Source organism: Lithobates pipiens, unplaced genomic scaffold, assembly GCF_037356315.1.
Source record: "Lithobates pipiens isolate NorthernLeopardFrog02 unplaced genomic scaffold, aLitPip1_a1.2 Scaffold_8, whole genome shotgun sequence".
NCBI lineage: Eukaryota > Metazoa > Chordata > Amphibia > Anura > Ranidae > Lithobates > Lithobates pipiens.
In genome coordinates this window covers 242698192-242715107 of record NW_027507903.1, presented here as the reverse complement: position 1 = coordinate 242715107, position 16916 = coordinate 242698192, and the positions used below count along the sequence as shown (strand labels likewise).

At 42.6% G+C, this 16916-nt stretch overlaps 1 protein-coding gene across 1 annotated transcript in view; it reads left to right on the top strand.

Annotated features, from left to right (window-relative positions):
* Positions 1-15520, top strand: part of LOC143963323 (uncharacterized) — an 80602-nt gene extending 65082 nt beyond the window's left edge. The window contains exons 3-5 of the mRNA XM_077472927.1: positions 7019-7085; positions 9173-9303; positions 15242-15520. Of these exons, the coding sequence (XP_077329053.1) occupies positions 7019-7085; positions 9173-9303; positions 15242-15341 (298 nt within the window). The 3' untranslated portion in view covers positions 15342-15520. The remainder of the gene's footprint in view (positions 1-7018; positions 7086-9172; positions 9304-15241) is intronic.
* Positions 15521-16916: the final 1396 nt, after the last annotated feature.

Genomic DNA, 16916 nt, shown 5'->3' with positions numbered 1-16916 from the left:
AGTTCTGACTGACCACAAAAACCTTGAATATATCCGTTCTGCTAAAAGACTGAACTCGCGTCAAGCCAGGTGGTCATTGTTCTTCTCCAGATTTGACTTTACAATTTCTTATTTACCAGGTCCAAAAAACATTAAGGCCGATGCCTTGTCTCGCAGTTTTTTATCAGAGTCTCCTCCTCCGCTTCCTCCTCAACCCATTATCTCTGAGGATAGGATTTTGGCTTTTACCCAGACTGACATCTCTGAGGCCTTGTTACCAGCACAGGCTGAAGCCCCTCCCTCCACTCCCCCTGGTATGCTCTTTGTGCCCCTGGCTCTTCGTTTGCAGGTATTACAACAAGTACATGCATCAAAACCTGCAGCACATCCAGGGTTTAGACAAACTTTTGAGATTGTCTCTCGCAACCTCTGGTGGCCATCGCTTAGGCAGGATGTGTTAGCCTTCGTCCAGGCCTGTGAAGTTTGCGCCAGAAGCAAGAGCAGTACCTCTAAGCCCCCCGGTCTCCTTCGTCCTCTACCAATACCTACCTGTCCCTGGACCCATTTATCTATGGACTTTATCACAGACTTGCCTCTGTCCCAGGGATGTTCCACGATCTGGGTGGTGGTAGACAGGTTCAGTAAAATGGCCCACTTTGTTCCGCTTCCGAAGCTTCCATCTGCTAAAGAACTGGCATCTTTATTCATTAAGCACATTTTCAGGCTCCATGGGGCACCAGTTAACATTGTCTCTGACCGTGGCTCTCAGTTTATAGCTCAGTTTTGGAAGGCCCTTTGCTCTCAGCTGGGGATTAAATTATCATATTCTTCAGCATATCATCCTGAGACTAATGGCCAAACAGAAAGGACTAATCAGACTCTAGAGAAGATGGTACGTTGTCTGATGGCCAAAGATGAGGTGGAGTGGGTCAACATCCTTCCATGGGCAGAGTTTGCCTTTAATAATTGTGCTAGCACATCTACAGGGACCTCTCCTTTCTTTTGTGTTTACGGGTTGCATCCTCGTGTGTGCTCCTTTGATCTTCCGCCCTCTGATGTTCCAGATGCCAACACCACGATTGAACATTTCTCCAAAATCTGGTCCGATGTAAATCATGCTATTTCCCGCTCTGTGCAGGCTTTTAAGAAAAATGCTGACAAGAAGCGCTCAAAGGCACCAGAATATAAAGTTGGTGACAAAGTGTGGTTATCATCTCGGAATCTGTCCCTGCATGTTCCATCTAAAAAGCTTGGCCCAAAATTCATCGGGCCTTATGAAATCTCGGAGATTGTTAATCCTGTGTCCTACAGATTAAAACTGCCCCCATCCATGCGCATTCCAAATGTCTTTCATGTTTCATTGTTGAAACCTGTTCATTCCAGCCTCCTAGTAAATGAACCAGAACCTGTGGATGTGTTGGACAGTCAAGAATATGAAGTGGCATTTATTCTTGATTCCAGACAAGTGCGCAATTCCTTACAATATCTTGTTCATTGGAAAGGGTTCGGCCCAGAGGATCGATCTTTGGTACCAGCTCGTGATCTTCATGCTGATCGAAGTTCCATCTCCGTTATCCAAGTAAGCCTGGGGGTGCAGGAGCAACCCCTCGAGAAAGGGGGGGTACTGTCAGTGCTAGAATCCCTTTAGGACCCAGCACAACTCACCTGACACAGCCTGTGTCTGGGAAACAACAGTGATTGGCCAGCTCACGTTTAAATCACCTGTATCAGCATTCAGTCAGCGCTCGTGTTAGAGTTCACTTGTGTTTGATCCAGCTGATATTTGCTCTGTGACTTTCGTGTTTGACCCGGCTTGTTTGACCTTCCTTGCTTGCTTCTGATTCTGTACCGTTTGGATTCTGATCTACCTGTGTATGACCCAGCTTGCCTAGACTATGCTTTGCCTGATTCTACTAGTACCCACATCTGCAGCAGTGAACCACAAGGTCCAGCAATCATCTATCCTCATCTACAACAGTGAACTACAAGGTCCAGCACTCATCTATCCTCATCTACAGCAGTGAACTACAAGGTCCAGCAATCACCTACCTTTGTCTACAGCGGTGTACTACAAGTCCCAGCTGACCTGCTCTGCTTAGATCTGCTCATGGTATGTGCTTTGAACTCTTTGTATAATCAGCACACCTGAACTGTTACTTGTTATCTGCACCTAGCCTGACACATACCCTATTAGAAATTTGTTTGTTCAAGAAAATTTTTCTTATCCTGCTCCTTCAAATTTTTTCTTCACTGTGGTTGAAAATGAATGTCAATTTGACCCCACTAATCAATGGAAAACAAGATGAATGTTTTGAAAATTTGAAATGTTCAAACGAAATTCTATTCATTTATGGCCACCTTAAATTGTTACTAAACCCAGGACCCTGCATTCACTATATCTGGTCTCCCATAGTACACAGAACATAGAAATGCAGTAGTTTTAGTAAAAATAAACTGTTAAATACACTTTTCATCAGCAGTTAAAGCAGTCCTTTGACTTCTATCAGTGTCTGGTTAAAGCTGGTAGGAGGAGTTTTCAATCTACTCTGACTGTTCTATGAGGCTGCAGGACCCCTGACCCTCTACCTGCACAGTGCTGGCTCTGTGCTGATCACATGCACTCTCCCAAGAAAAAACAACTTTCTAGCAATACACACTAAACTGAGCATGTGTAGCTTGTCCCCAAGGCTCTGAATGATCAGGGGATGATTTGGGGACTGTGGAAGAAGGAGACAGAAGAAGACAGGATCAAACAGCCTTTTTACACAATGCAGAGGATTAACCCCTTAGGTTCCACAGTGAGCATAACAAGCATGCTTTACTGCATATACAGACTGATTTTACTGTTGTGGGTTTAGTAACACTTTAACTCTGGGAATGTTTGATCTCTGTCAAATAATTATGATGCATTTTTAGCATAGAAAAAAAAAAAAGTGCAGCGCTTGTTCAATAAATAATGATTAAATAATCGCACAAGTGTAACGTGCAAAAATGGTGACAATCCAAAACCAAAATAAAGTGGCATTCAAACGAAATCAATATTAACATGTAAATGTGCAATAAAAAATTAATAAAAATTAATTCATATGCGAGTCCATAAATCATACATACATTTCCATAGAAATGTCAAAAAAATCCAACAGATAGTGTGACTTGATTGTATAAAAATAATATACTTGACCATGTGGGACCCATCACCTTTAATCACCACTAATAAGATGGGGGCTTAGCAGATCATCAGCGACCCCCTGTTTAAGGGAGGTCAGTCAGCGCGTATATGTCACAAATTCCGGCTCCAGACGACCAGATGTGAAAAAACGGTGTCTCCTATCTGCAGACTCCGCAGCTCAGGTGATCAGTCGCCGCAAAGTGTGAAGGCTCATGCAAAATAAAAAGTGCTCCGAATCGTGTAATATATTTTAACACCCAAAAAATTTTTTTGCTTTATTGCATAAAGTCAAATTCTGTAAAAAGGACTCCATCGAGTCTCCAATGTACAAATAGCATTTAAAATACAAACAGCTACCTGCTACAGAAATATATAGAACGCAATTAACATCCAGACAGTAATTGCAAAAGAACAGTGATCACAGTCCAAAAGCAGGCTGCTGTTATACTTAGTTCCAAGTAATGAGAACTGCAGCGCTTTTGATCAGAATAACTAATGTAAAACACATCTGACCTTACTTGTTAATGTGCTGAAATAAAAAAAAAAACTTTTTCAAACATTCAGAGATGAACGTGTTCATGGATTTGCATTCAGACTTGCTCAAGAAAATTATTTATCAGTTAACCCACTAAGTTCACCTATTTATAGCAGTCCCCATTGTTCTTTATCCCAAAAGGCTGTAATGAATAATGGCAAGATGCTTTGGGTCTGGTATAAAGTGGGAATCCCAAAAAAAAAAAAGATGGATTGTGGGGGGAACTCTGCGTTTTTTCTCTTGCATTTTTCAAAAGGTTTCCCCTAAAATCCATACCAGTCCCAAAATTTGGTGGGAATCTTTAAAGGAGATCCCACAATGAAAAAAAATTGGGGGGGTGGTCCATGCCATTTATTTTATACTATCCTGCCCCATCGATTACATTCACCTCTCAGATGGGAATCCCCAGCTGACAGCTAAATGTGCTGGTTGGGGATGGGTCACTAGGATGGGTCACTAGTTTTCCACATTGAGCAGCTGGAGGTATACTTGTGCCGCGTACACACGATCAAACAATCCGGTGGAAAAGTCCGGCAAACTCAAGTCCGCCAAACAATCCCCCCGTGTGTAGCCTCCGGCATACTTTTTTGACCCGAAAGTACGGCGGACTTAGAATGCCGTGTTGCACATCAATCTGCCCGCCGTACTCGCATTTCGGCGGACAATCCGGCCGCGTGTGTGCCAGTCCGCCGTACTTTTGAAATGAGCGGACTTTTCCCGCCCGGAGAAAAGTCCGCTCATTTCGAGCGGGTCTCCAGGTAGGCGGGGCCCGCGAAGGAGACATCGCTGGCCCCGCCGCCTGGTATGGACTTAAAGGGGAACCCCCAACGCCGAAAAAAATCGGCGTGGGGGTCCCCCCCAAGTCCACAACAGACCCTTGTCCGAGCACGCTACCCGGCCGGCCAGGAAAGGGGGGCGAGCGAGCGCCACCCCTCCTGAGCTGTACCAGGCCGCGTGCCCTCAACACGGGGGGTGCGATGGGGAAGGGGGGGCCGCGTGGCCCCCCCACCCCAAAGCACCTTGTCCCCATGTTGATGAGGACAAGGGCCTCTTCCCGACAACCCTGGCCGTTGGTTGTCGGGGTCTGCGGGCGGGGGGCTTATCGGAATCCGGGAGCCCCCTTTAATAAGGGGGCCCCCGGATACCGGCCCCCCACCCTATGTGAATGAGTATGGGGTACAATGTACCCCTACCCATTCCCCTGTAAAATAAAAGTACAAAAAAAAAAACACAACACACGAGATAAAATACTTTATTGCACAGCTCCGGGGGTCTTCCGTCTTCGGGGGTCTTCTCGCCGGACTCCTCCGCTATCTTCTTGTAGCTCTTTTACTAGCGGAGGAGTCCGGCTTTCTTCCTCGCCACCGGCCTCTTCTCCCGACTTCGGGGGTCTTGTCCCCCTCTTCGGTTCTTCTGCCGGGCCACCGCGCCTTCTTATAGCTCTTTTACAGGCGGTGGCCCGGTCTTCTGTCGCCGCTGCCGCCTTCCGTTCTTCTTCTTCTTCTTCTCCAGGAGATGTTGACTCGACGATCTCTCTGGCCGCAATGCCAGGGACGCCCTGCGCTGCCACTTATATAGGGACAAGGGGCGGTGTCACATGGCTTTATGTCACATGGGTTGGTCACATGGGTTGATGTCACATGGGGACTGTGACATCGTAAGGGGGCGGGGTCACCATGTGACACCAACCCATGTGACATAAAGCCATGTGACACCGCCCCTTGTCCCTATATAAGTGGCCGCGCAGCGCGTCCCTGGCATTGTGGCCGGAGAGAGCATTGAGTCAACATCTCCAGGAGAAGAAGGAGAAGAAGAAGAAGAAGAAGAAGAACGGAAGGCGGCAGCGACAGAAGACCGGGCCACCGCCTGTAAAAGAGCTATAAGAAGGCGCCGTGGCCCGGCAGAAGAACCGAAGAGGGGGACAAGACCCCCGAAGTCGGGAGAAGAGGCCGGCGGTGAGGAAGAAAGCCGCACTCCTCCGCTAGTAAAAGAGCTACAAGAAGATAGCGGAGGAGTCCGGCGAGAAGACCCCCGAAGACGGAAGTTCCCCGGAGCTGTGCAATAAAGTATTTTATCTCGTGTGTTGTGTTTTTTTGTACTTTATTTTACAGGTGAATGGGTAGGGGTACATTGTACCCCATACTCATTCACATAGGGTGGGGGGCCGGTATCCGGGGGCCCCCTTATTAAAGGGGGCTCCCGGATTCCGATAAGCCCCCCGCCCGCAGACCCCGACAACCAACGGCCAGGGTTGTCGGGAAGAGGCCCTTGTCCTCATCAACATGGGGACAAGGTGCTTTGGGGTGGGGGGGCCGCGCGCCCCCCCCTCCCCATCGCACCCCCCATGTTGAGGGCACGCGGCCTGGTACGGCTCAGGAGGGGTGGCGCTCGCTCGCCCCCCTTTCCTGGCCAGCCGGGTAGCGTGCTCGGACAAGGGTCTGTTGTGGACTTGGGGGGACCCCACGCCGATTTTTTTCGGCGTTGGGGGTTCCCCTTTAAGTCCATACCAGGCGGCGGGGCCAGCGATGTCTCCTTCGCGGGCCCCGCCTACCTGGAGACGCGCTCAAAATGAGCGGACTTTCCTCCGCGTGTGTGGGCGAGTCCGTTCATTTCGAAAGTACGGCGGACTTAGTACGGCGGACTTAGTACGGCGGACTTAGTACGCCGTATTAGTCCGCTGAAAAAGTGCCGTGTGTGGGCAAGTAGCCCGTTCGAAAATTCCGACGGACAGTCTGGTGGACGTCCGCCAGACTAAGTACGTCGGACAGACGGCTACGTGTGTACGCGGCTTTGGCCCTACAACCAGTAGTTTGTCCATTTAACCAAACTCCTGAACAACTGAAAAAACTTGCATCTTGTCCTCAGAGAGCATAGAAATCTCTATACACTTTGTACACAGTGCAGACAGATGTTTATATCATATTATTTCCTCTTTTGATTGAATGTTCTTACTCTATAGTGTTAGGCTATTTTCTATATTGGTGGAATATTCCTAAACTCTTCTGGTCAAAGGTTCTTAAGGCTATTTTCTCTTAGCATTGAATGTTAGGGTATGTTATATTCACCCGGCAAAAGGCAACAAATAGAAACTGACATTACGCATATAATACAAACATTACGGATATTGTTCATGACATTTACATGAATACTGAGACATTCGTAAAGCAACATTTTTATACATAGGTCTCTCCTGATAAATGAAGGGCAGAGCTGCATACATATACAAAGAACACTGTCCTTGGTGTACACAGAGTTATCTGTTCAAAACTACGCACACCTAAACGACAAAACTTTCCCACAACTAAAAATAATATTTTATGATTTTTCTTTTATAGATCTGAGTATGTTTTAAAGTCAAAAGAGGTCATAAAGACTGAAGAATCCAGCAGCTTCCTAGAAGAGGTGAGGGCAAGAATACATTTAGACCATGGGTCTTCAAACTATGGCCCTCCAGTTGTTCAGGAACTACAATTCCCATCATGCCTAGTCATGTCTGTGAATGTCAGAGTTTTACAATGCCTCATGGGATGTGTAGTTTCGCAACAGCTGGAGGGCCGTAGTTTGAGGATCCCGGATTTTGACAGTTAATACCCAATATAATAATGTTTCAGATAAACACAACATATTGTTCACATAAAGCATACCAGTCCAGTTTTATCAAACCTTTACATTAACACTACCTTTACTATATTTGAAAAAATATTTAACTCATATTTCATGAGTTAGTAAAACACACAATAGAAACTGGTATAAAATAAGAAATCAGAAGCATATGGAATAAAGATTACCATTATAGAAACATCATTTAATGACAGAATAGTCTCTGGTGTTTCTGTTTGCCAATAAGTACTTGCTAGGTGCAGAGATTAATTCAGCCAGAATGGGGCAAGGTGGCAACTTTGGCATCCATATAATTTTGACTCATATTGAGAAGCATTGCACTAAACACAAAGAATCTGTACCATTTGCACTGCCTATACTGGAATGGCCCCAACATTCTACTGCTGAATATTGCCTTGTAATATGAAAGACGGGTAGTGTACACACCTTTGACCAATTTTGCTGTCCCTGAGCTCTACTGCATATAGGAACATAAAGGTTGTAGATTGACTACTGGACATCCATTGCACATTAGGCTCTCCTGTCTATGTTGCCTTATGGATGATGTGGCTTTGCTAGGGAGACAGGAGAAAGATACATTCATAGTCCCCACTATTATAGGAAACTTCTATTAAAACCACAGTACTATAACTTGGAAGCCTTCTACTACTGCTGTCCAGAGGTAGTTACACTAGATCACAATGAAAGCAGTCAAAACATCATACAATCTCTAACATACAGTACTAATTGTTCATTACTTACCAGTAATGGTGAACCTTGGTACTCCAGATGTTTCGGAACTACATTTCCCATGATGCTCAACTACACTATAGAATGCATGAGTATCATGGGAAATGTAGTTACAAAAGATTTGGGGTGCCAAGGTTCGCCATCACTGCTATAGACCCTATGGGGTTCTCTTGTTAAGGGATAATGTACCTTTATAATAGTGAAGAGAGCTCACAACAATCATATGATGCAACATAACTTGTTATGTCATACGGTGCTTGAGGTGGAAAAGTACAACTCTAGTGCATACCTGTAAATCTGTGTGATGCATCCCCCTAGCAACCGTAAAGATTCATCCTGTCCTTTTAATTATTATATCAAGGACAAATCCTCTAGGGATATAGATGCTAGTTGATTTACTGGCAATCATATAGAGGTTAACAAACTATACAGGTATTTATTTTTGCTACATAAATCGTTGCATAGCCAAAGAGTTTAGAGCTCCCTGTGCTCCGGGCCCCATAATATTTGCATGTTCTGTTATGATAATAGTTACGAACTTGCACAGTTAGCTTTGGCATATTCGGAGTACACATCACTGCTAGCTTTTCAATATCAAGAGTGTGAGATTCAGTGGTGGCTGCTCATAATTAGAGCTCAATGAGAAGCCCCGTTCTTTTCCTAGCTGCAGAGACAAAACATGAAATTATTTTGGCTTACTGATATTTCATTTTGATTAAAAAGCATACAAAAGAAGGATATAAGAAAATGGTATAAATGCAACTGTGCATGAATTAGCCATGCGTAGGTTGCTTTCTTCATTATTACCATTGCCCATTTTCAATAATTTAGGTGAGTGTCTTAGAATGAATGCAATGACAAGTGCATAATTAAATTAATCTATACACTTCATCTACCTCAAAGCCATAAAATTGTGTTATTAGTCTCTCTATTAATTCTTTTGTTGATAATTGGGCATGGCATATAGATAAGGCAGTTTATAAGAGCTACCTACAATAGAGATGCCTAATGAGAGCAGCTGAGTACCGTGATTAACAAATTAAGCAGTTTCCCTTTGATACTGATGAAAGTGCTATGCTGGGCACTGAATAGACAGACCTTTATTCCAGACAATTCTGACATATCTGTGCTCCTTTCAGCTTGCTCTTTTTGTAGAACAAAGAAAAGAGAGGGAGAAATTAGACCTTAAAGAAGAAGTTCTGGAGCAGGAGGAAAACAGACAGCGGTGGAGGAATCTGCATTATATAACCATTAACCAATGTCTAAGCAAGTAAGTAAAAGGCACTTATAGATAGCCATGTAAGTGAAATTATAATGTATTTAGCATTGCTTATTGAATGATAATTTTATTTAGAATTTCATCCAAACTATATTTAACACTTTTTTTGATTAAAAGACTTAAAACTTTACCTATATGACAAACATTTTTTTCTCTATTGGCACTCTATCACACAGTATCTCCCATCTGTCCTTATTGTATTATACATATTCAAAAGATAGGGGCAGAGCCGCAGAAGCAGAATTCACCCTTCTTTTTATTGAAAATTGTAAGCAGACAGCATCCCCTCTCATGTTGCTCTGCATTAGTTGAACCTTAGTAGATGCTCCAAATAATTTTTGGGGAGGACTACTTTACTTCAAACAACAAAGCTGGAGACAGAGGCCTGTGAGCAGCTTGTAAACTGTTGAAAGAGAGCTATATAGATTCAATTATTACATATTTAAATCTATCATTTAATAATAAACATTTAATATAGGGTGTTCTCATGATAAAGTTTGTACAGTGTCCTGGGATTTCCAACAAGAAAGCCCAGCACTACCCCGGCACTTGTGAATTGCTGCTGATATCAACATATATAGAATAGTACTATCTATATAAGTAGAAAGGAAGTTGTGTATGTCCTTCCACTGAGACAATCATCTGTGTTATTCTGTTACAGTATATTTAGTTAATCTCTGTAAAATGCACAGGTGTTAACAGGACCTTACAAGGAAGCTGCCATCATAACCTCTGTTTGATCTGCAGTTACTATGGTGCTGCACATATGATCAGTTATGACACTAGCCATTTAATGACAGTTCAATTAAGAGTACAAACACCCCCTGTGACAATTATCATACAGCCATGCCTCAAGAAAGGCCACATGCAGTCACGACTGAGCCTTACAAAATCATACCTTTAAGATTCTGAGGCCACACGGAAAAAGGTTTTATGGTCACATGAGACTAAAATTAAGTTATTTGGCCTCAGTGCCAAACAATATGTCTGGAGGAAATCCAATTCAGCTCACCATCCAAATAACACCATTCCTACAGTAAAGCATGGAGGTGGTAATATCATGTTATTGGGGGGGGGGGGGGGGGTTCTCTGAGGCAGGGACTGGAGCACTGGCCAGATAGAAGGAAAAATGGATACTTCAAAATACCATCAAATTCTTGACAAAAATCTGCTGCGCTCTGCCAGAAAGTTGTCAATGGGAAGAAGGTTTACCTTCCAACATGACAATGACCCAAAGCACACAGCAAAAATAACCACACAGTGGTTGAAGGCGAAAAAGGTGAATGTTCTTCCTTGCATGGCCTAGTCAGAGCCCAGACTTAAACCCCATTGAAAATCTGTGGCATGACTTGAAGACTGTAGTCCACAAACTGTCACTGAAGTTGAGCAGTTCTGAAAAGAATAGTGGGCAAATATTAGACAGTCTAGATGTGGAAAGTTATTAGAGACATATCCCAACCGACTAAAGGCTGGAATTAAAGCAAAAGGTGGTTCAACAAAATACTGACACAAGGGGATGATCCTTTTTATTTTTATTTTTTTCTGACATGTTGGTGTTATAACTTTCACTTACATTTTTTTAAATATACCCACTGTATATAGTTCAGAATATAATACACAAATAAATACTATATATACACTTTATACTTTACACTTTATATGGGGTTCAGCCAGAGAAAAACAGACACACACACACACACACACACACGCAAACAATTAATACCCATACCACCTGCTAATTACTCAAACAATAAAAAAGATGATTTAAAAGCTCCTTTAATTTACCTAATGAGTGATCGTGGGACATGCCGTGTCCTAAGTCTTCTCTTTTAAGTCTAGTACACACTATCAGAACATTCCAGTTAGCGATCTCAGTCATTGGCCAATCGGCTGCTAGTTTTCCAGCATACATGTCCGAATGTTGCCCGCCATTCGGCCCCTATGTACTAGGCTTTAGTCTGACTGAGTGACATACATTGATACTTCTTGGCCATTTAGCAGAGGAGGCCTCTTGGGTCTTGACAACTGTAGCGGCTTGATGATCTCATGACAATAGGATCTGTCAGTGGTGGACACATAATGCAGTACCAAACAGACAATCTCTGGCCCCAGAAGAGGTGTCTATGATGGAAACGCGATGGTAAAATATAAACCACCCGAAGCACTTTTTTTTTAACATTGTTGGATGATGGGAGCATCGGAGAAGGCTGTGTGCAAACACAGAAATAGGCTTTCAAATAGAACTAAACTCTTCTGCCCTTTAAGTTGGGATTACGTCTGTGCAGAGCCCTTTGGGTGCATTTTACATGTGCTATAGGTGCGTTACCGTTGAACTCTATATAACTTTTATTGAAAGGAATTTTTTTATTACACCTTATCTAAAGCATATATAAAATGCACAGGTGTGAACAGGGCCTTGCAACCAAGGAAGCTGCCATCTTAAACTCTGTTTGATCTGCAGCTGCCATGGTGCCGCACATGTGATTAGTTATGATACCAGCCATTTGATGGCTTCACAGTTCAATTAAGAGTGCAAACACCACCTGTGACAATTATCATACAGGGCATGCCTCGAATGTATCTGTTTTGGGAAATGGTTAAATTAATGGGTTTAGTTCAACTTTAAGTTGCAGGTCTAGACAATGTTACAGAACAGTAACTTATGGTTTAAGAAACAGTTTGGGCATGAAAGCTTAGCACTGAATGAAAAGTACAGTTTTTTATGTTCAATGTTGCAGAGAGCCAAATAGGTAGAAACATATTTACAAGAGCAGTGCTTATAGAGTCTCAGATCACACAAACAGATGAATCAAGCAAACCTGAATAAAGGAACATGTTCAGTAGAATACAACAGGAATCGAATGAACACTTTCTCTCACTGGGTACCAGAGCTTTATATACTTGGTATACTTTATATACATGGTTGTTATTAGGTGTGTGCCATAGATTGCTTCAGGCACACTTGCTTCTCTGACAGCAATGTCAACTACGCTCAATTTGACTGGTCATCAGGACAAGGACCACCAGTAGCTCCAATAGAAGGGTTCAGGATACCAATGAAATGTGTATTTTTACTCAGGCTGCTCCTCAAACTGTAAGCCCCTGTACACACGGTCGGAGATTCTGCCAACCAAATCCGTCGGATTTTGCCTGTCGGATTTAGTCCGATGGATTGTGTCCGAAACTGTTGCATACACACGGTCGGGCCAAGTTGGCGAAAAATCAGATCTTTCAGAACGTGATGACGTAATTTCGTTACGATGGGACTACATTCAGGCTAGTAGCCAATAGCTTTGATGTAAGAATTTGATCTGAGCATGCGTGGCACTTGGTCCGATGAAAATGCTCTACACATGATCGGATTAGGTCCGTCCGGCCCAGTTGGTCGGGAAATATTTCCAACATGTTGGAAAATTGGGTCAGACGGAGATTCGGACGGAATCAGTCCGATGCATACCACACACAGTCGGATTATCCGACGACACGGTCCGATAGGACACATTCCGACGGATTCTCCGACCGTGTGTACAAGGCTTTACCATATTTTGGTTATGAGGACTAAATCCATCACTGGTTTCTTTCAGTCACTCCCCTAGACTGAAGACACCTTGTTGTTGAATACCATAGAGTCTGACTAGTGATAATAAGTACTAAAGTGCCGGTATGATTTAAAACTGAAAAGTGAAAAAGAATTGTTTGCAAAGATAACAGCTTCAACCAATAAAAGTGATCTCACACTAATACAGTACATAAACTAAAAATAAGTGGTGCGCTAATGTCAAATTATGATGAAACACAGTGCCACCTAATCCACTTAAAAATTGTGACAGTAAATCAACAGATGAAAAATGAAAAAACAAACTATCAGTTAAATATAAGAACCAAACTATCAGTTAAATATACTGCAAATTATAAATGCAAAATACAAAGAAAATTTTCTATGACAGGATCTAGAGATCCAATAGTGATAATCTCCTGTGCAGTAGCCTTTCAATCAAAAGTACTAGGTGCAAAAAAGTCTCTGGATATCTTGCATACACCTGCCGATCAAGCTGACTCCAATCTCCGGTGAAATCAGTCGGGCTCATTTAACCCCTTTTGCATATCCTTGATCTTTGACACAAACTGATCCTTTCACCAGGGGCGGACTGACCATTCGGGCTCTCGGGCACCGCTCGAGGGCCCCATGCCATTAAGAGGCCCCATCAGGGTTGCCAGCCTCAATAAAACCAGGGACAGTATGTAAAAATCTGTTTTTTTTTAAATCCCAAGATTAAAGCTGCCCATCCTCTCCAGTACCTTTTCAGTGTGTGTATGTGTATTCTGTGTGTGTATATTGTGTGTGTATACTGTATGTGTGTGTGTGTATACTGTGTGGCCCCATAATCTATTGCCTTGGGGCCCCATAATCTCCTATTGCCCAGGGGCACCATAATCTCCTATTGCCTGGGGGCCCCTTGAGTTGTCAGTCCACCCCTGCCTTTCACCATATATCCCAGTTCTCAGAGAAAGAAACAATAGCGCAATATTGCTGGAAACCACTGGGCTAGATAAACGAAGTAAGATACACTCACATGTACCCAGATAAAAGCGAGCGTGTAGGTAACAGTCAGGCTCAAAGGCTTACAACTCCTCACAGCCCCTCCGTGTATCGTACACACTGAAGTGATGTCACTGGTTCCTCCTCTCGATGCATTGTGTCACAGCTCACATGACTTTTTCAAGGGAATAAAAGAAAAAAGTTTTTTTTGTGTCAAAGATCAAGGATATGCAAAAGGGGTTGAATGAGCTTGATGGGCAGGTGTATGCAAGATATCCAGATACTTTTTTGCACCTAGTACCTTTGATTGAAAGGGTACTGCACAGGAGATTATCACTATTGGATCTCTAGATCCTGTCATAGAAATTTTCTTTGTATTTTGCAGTATATTTAACTGATAGTTTGGTTCTTATATTTAACTGATAGTTTTTTTTTCATTTTTCACCTGTTGATTTACTGTCACAATTTTTAAGTGGATTAGGTGGCACTGTGTTTCATCATAATTTGATATTAGCACACCAATTATTTTTAGTTTACATAGAGTCTGACTGTCTCTGTTGTAGAAAGAGAAACTTCAATATTCCTCTGCCATTCTCCTTTTTTTGTAGAAACAAATAAAAAATTGAGATACACAGCAGGTACTCACAACTGGGAACTCTCAAAGATGGATTTATTGACAAAAAAAAGAAGCCAGTAAGAGGTTCTGCCTTCCAACATATATCCATGACTGAACTGTCATTTTGGGTGGGCTGATTCTTTAACTAAGAATCTATCAGCATTACAACTAGCTAATACTCCAGGTTTGGTATGTTGGCTGACAGTCTTTAAAAAGCAGGAAATAAAATGATATCATGTTGAAGAATATTAGCTAGTAGCAGCCAGGGTCGGGACAAGGGGTGGGCAGGAGGGCCGGCTGCCCCTGGCTCAATGGTATATTGCAGGGGTAGGGGGCACCCTGAGCCTAACCCTAAGGGAAAGGGGGGGGGGGGGGTGCAGTTTGGCATCTTTGCCCTGATCGCTGGATGACCTTGTCCCGGCACTGGTAGCAGCTACTACTTACTGGCAATTTAAATTCTTACTCTACTGCCAAACAGCTAAAATAAAACATCTGAAGTCATAACACAAATCCAGATAGTAACACTAGTAAGATGTGTTTGCTGCAAAGCAAAGGACTAAATAACTACTGAATCTTTCACCACCACAATGGAATGTATACCTGTAATGAGTTTTTGCTCTTATATAATGTCTCCCTAAATTGTGGCACTAAGATGCTGCCATGCTCATTCAGATATTTTTTATCAGTCTGTTTCATTGGTGTGTATAACAAAGTCTTATGTTTGGCATTAAACAGAATGAATGGTAATTGCCTACATTGTATTCTTTTTCTAGGCCCTGGGTTTCAAGCTACTTTAGACATATTCCACTGCGTATTTATTGCCTGCCTCTAGGTAACAGACCACAGCTACAGAAGAAAAAGAAAAAGAGATGACTGGAACACAATAACAAAAAAAAGTTACAGAAATGTATTTTGAAATCTCTTTCACACAAATGAATAATTGTATACATATTCTGTAATACACCATAGATTAGCAAACTGGCGTATTGCATTTTTTGTCCTTTGCACAGAGCATCCACGTGTCACTAATAAAATAATCGATGAGACCATCATTTGACATTTTAGTTTTTTACATGGCTAATGGCAAGTTGTCTAAAATATTGTCCTTTGATGCTGTATCTTATGCCAGTGGTCCCAGTTATCTTCTGAAAAGCCAATTGATGGTGTCACTCTTCCCTGATAAATGAGAGTTAGGCATATTTGTAATGACATTGTTCAGGAGGCAGGGACACATAGATGATTTCACACAGGATTCACACATCTTTCATCAAGTCACATTTTTCTTTTTAGACTCAGTATTTAAATTGTGTAAATCCCTTGTGAAAACATTAATAAGATGTCAAAGTGTGGATAAATCTTACCTCGGGAGCCTGAGAAAACTATGAGTAGCCAACAGAATATTTAATTAATTGTTGACCATACACAACTAATAAACCAGTAATGATTAGAAGCATCTTTTGTGTTTTTAGTTGATAAAAAAAGTCATAAAAGACATTTTAAAAATTATATTTCAAATTTTGTAAAAGATCAAAGTGTGTTTGTTGTAATTACCACAAAAACAAACAGAAAACAAATCAGGGCATCCCCCTACCCTCATGGAAATGGAAAAACACATATGAGATAATGGTGGGGCTGCACACCCTGAAAAATTGCAACATGGGATTGTTCCCCCAATGCGTTTTTACCAGCAAAGTAATTTAGTCAAAAATAGTGTTTTTTTTTATAAAACTCTTTTTATTGTATCAAAATTAAATTCAAATTCATGAATTTGTTTAAAATATGAGCTCTGGTTACATATTGAAGGACATATTTCATCATACATAGCGATATTCACACCTGTATACCACAGGTGTATTCCCTGTATACCACATTGATACACCGGGGTATCAATGTGGATGGCATTCTGTAATGTAATGTTTTGATCCATTATGTGAATATCGCTATGTATGATGAAATACCGTATATACTCGAGTATAGGTCGATCCGAATATAAGCTGAGGCCCCTAATTTACCACAAAAAAAATGGGAAAACGTATTGACTCGTGTATAAGCCGAGGGTGAGACATGCCTGTCCATCCCTGTGTCCATCCCTGTGTGTCCATCCCTGTGTGTCCATCCCTGTGTGTCCATCCCTGTGTCCTGTGCCTCTTTGTCCTTCTGCAGCCTGTGTCCTTCTGCAGCGATCTGCATGTAAAAACATGCCAGGATCGGCGCACCTCTTCTCCTCGTCTGTGACAGACGGCGGCCATTCCACTGTTCAAAAGCCGCGCCGCCGTCTGTGATAGGCGGAACACTCAATTTCCCAGCAGTCAGTGTTCCGCCTATCACGGACATCCTCTCATCCTCGTCCGTAGTATGAGGATGAGCGGATGTCCGTGATAGGCGGACCACTGACTGCTGGGAAATTGAGTGTTCCGCCTATCACAGACAGGGAGGCGTGGCTTTTGA